At 38.6% G+C, this 2,616-nt stretch overlaps 1 protein-coding gene across 1 annotated transcript in view; it reads right to left on the bottom strand.

Moving 5' to 3' along the window:
• The window catches only part of oca2 (oculocutaneous albinism II), a gene marked incomplete in the record, with an annotated part of 101,344 nt that overhangs the window by 40,475 nt on the left and 58,253 nt on the right, over positions 1–2,616 (bottom strand). The window contains 2 exon segments of the mRNA XM_014022428.1: positions 1,292–1,396; positions 2,128–2,187. Coding sequence (XP_013877882.1) covers positions 1,292–1,396; positions 2,128–2,187 — 165 coding nt within the window.

The raw sequence follows: 2,616 nt of genomic DNA, 5'->3' as shown, positions 1-2,616 counted from the left end.
ATCATTAACAAAACAAAAGACAAGAACATCTAATCCCTCTAGAATAACAGTTAATATACTGTAAGTGCATTTCATACTGTTTCATATTTTTTTTAACAATCGAACCTTTATCATTTTCTTAAATGTACACAATGATGCTGCATTTTTAACATCACTCTTCAAATCATTCCACAGTCTTATTCCTTGAATTAAAGTACACCGTTCCCTCACACTAGTTCTAAATCTGGGTTTTACAAATATATCTGTCCCTTTAAGGTTATAACAACTTTTTCTCTTAACAAAATCCACCTGGATATTTAAAGATAATGTGTTTCTGTGGGCCCTATACATAACCAGTAGGATGCTATAATCAACCAAATCAGAGAATTTCAATATTTTCAGTTTATAAAATAATGAATTTGATGGGTAGCGACAATATTTTCCAGTAATAATTCTCACAGCTCTTTTCTGTAATAAAAAAAGAGGATTTGTAATTGTCCTACACGCTTTCCCCCAGACTTCAATACAATAAACTAGGTGTGGACCTATTATTGCATTGTACAACATATACAGTGCTTTCTCATTAAAAAAACTCCCTTACTTTATACAGAACAGCAATAGATTCGGCCATCTTTGTTCTTAAATAATTTACATGAGGTTTCCATGTCAGCCCTTCATCTATCACTACACCTAAAAACTTCACTGACTCTACTTTTAGATGGCAAATTTTTGCATTGTAAGATTTTGTTTAGAAGTAGCTGAGAGTTATCCTCAACACTCCTCTATTAACTGGAGTAAACTCTCGTGAGCTACTTCACGAGCCACTGGGTAGTTGATTAACCTTTCATAAGTACTAGCTGTGTGCACATCAAGGGGGATCTAAAGCCCATATCAGTAATAATAATTATTCAAAAACTGGTCTTAATTTCCAAAGCATGCATGTGGAGGTTATGATGTGTAAGGTGAACAACAAAATAAAACTGACTAAAAGCCAGTTCTGCACACTGGGCATACAAAAAAAGATCAAGATTTTTTTTTTTTTATGGTCTTTCTGAACACCACTAAACAAGCTTCCTGGTTGTTTTGTCGCTCAGAGTTTGGTGAAACTGTAACTTTCACAAAATTTCATGTCACAGTGAGACATCACCTTRAACAATGTTTRGAAGATACATAAAATCAGATTTTCTTTATCATTTTCAGGTTTAATTCTGATTTCTATTTAGAGAAAGTTATGATCCAGGTGAGTTTTTGTGTTATAATCTCCACCATGCCTTGTTTGTGTATTTCTGTGGATGATAAAACAAAGTCTCACCATGGTGGCAGTGAAGGGGATGTTGTCAATAAGAGAGGAAGCCAAAGCAGAGACCCACATCACTAAAATAATGGCTACAGCCAGGCGCTGGTCTTCTGGCACTGCCTGCAGAAGGAGATAATCAGAGAGACAGATAACTACTGTTTTCACCAATCCTCACATGCAAACAGCTGCTACCTGAGCCAGACTGAGGCTTAAAAAACATTATTTATGATCAGTCTATGACACTGAACCTCTCATCAGGGAATGGCAGCTCTGAAGATTAAACTGTTGGGCGACAGGCCCACAGGTGGTGGCTCTGTCATYATTGTAGACCTCAGACAGTTCCACATGTGACATAAAGTACGATGCAGTTTGAACTTCCTTTATCTTCTTTAAGCGACATGCACAGGTTAAAGGGAGCAGTATCTCCTCCTTCCACCTGTTCTCCTACTGAGAGGAAGGCTGTGTAATTCTATCCTTTTGTCCAATGCTTGGGAACACAGAGGAGGTTCAGCATCCAGACCAGCACACCATCTGTCACGTGTGATTATTAGAMCTAAACGAGACTGCAGCCTAAACATGAGCTGACGTAGTCATTACTGGTGCAATTCTGCACTAAGAGGCAACTCGCTTGCATGATTCACAGGGGCAGGAATGTGGGTGAAGTTTACCTGGAACCCTTTCAAGAGCTGGCAGGAATCAGATGTAAACAAAATAATTGAATTCAGAGCCATGCACAGCCAATAGATCAATATGCATGAAAATCAATATCATGTCACCTGTACCCAGTTATCAACTGGTGCAAGGACATCTGAGTGATGACAGTTGAGGCTGTGAAGAAAAGGAAGACTCACTTTTATAAGAAGAGCTGTCTGCTCTCCGATGTAGTCGATAAGCTGCAGCTGAGCTAAAGCCTGGAAAATGAAGAGAAGATCAATGTTTAAAAAAAAATCGGGAGACATTATCATGTGTGGGAACCAGGAAAAGAAAAGCAATTTGGTCTTTATTCAGTGGTCATTAAACAGACAGAGACGAATCTATTCTTGCTATCGGAGCTGACATGAAGAATCAAAACGCGTAAACATTCACATTCAGCTGGGGATTCCTCATCAGGAGGGTGTTTGTCCTACATCACACAAAGTTTCGCTCACATCCAAACCAAAGTCACAGAGGAAACAACAGAGCCCTGGCTGTGATGGCATCACATTTCTTTTTCTATTCTTTCACAGCAAAGAAGAAACAGGTAATCACTTTTCAAAATGTGAGCTTAGAATTTTCTGTCACTGCTCAATGGGCCTCATGCAAGAACCGTTCGTACGCACAGATTTGTTCTTAAGTTGTGC

This window comes from Austrofundulus limnaeus, unplaced genomic scaffold (assembly GCF_001266775.1).
Source record: "Austrofundulus limnaeus strain Quisiro unplaced genomic scaffold, Austrofundulus_limnaeus-1.0 Scaffold329, whole genome shotgun sequence".
NCBI classification, from domain to species: domain Eukaryota; kingdom Metazoa; phylum Chordata; class Actinopteri; order Cyprinodontiformes; family Rivulidae; genus Austrofundulus; species Austrofundulus limnaeus.
The sequence above is the reverse complement of the archived record's forward strand: the minus strand, read 5'-3'. Positions and strand labels throughout refer to the sequence as shown.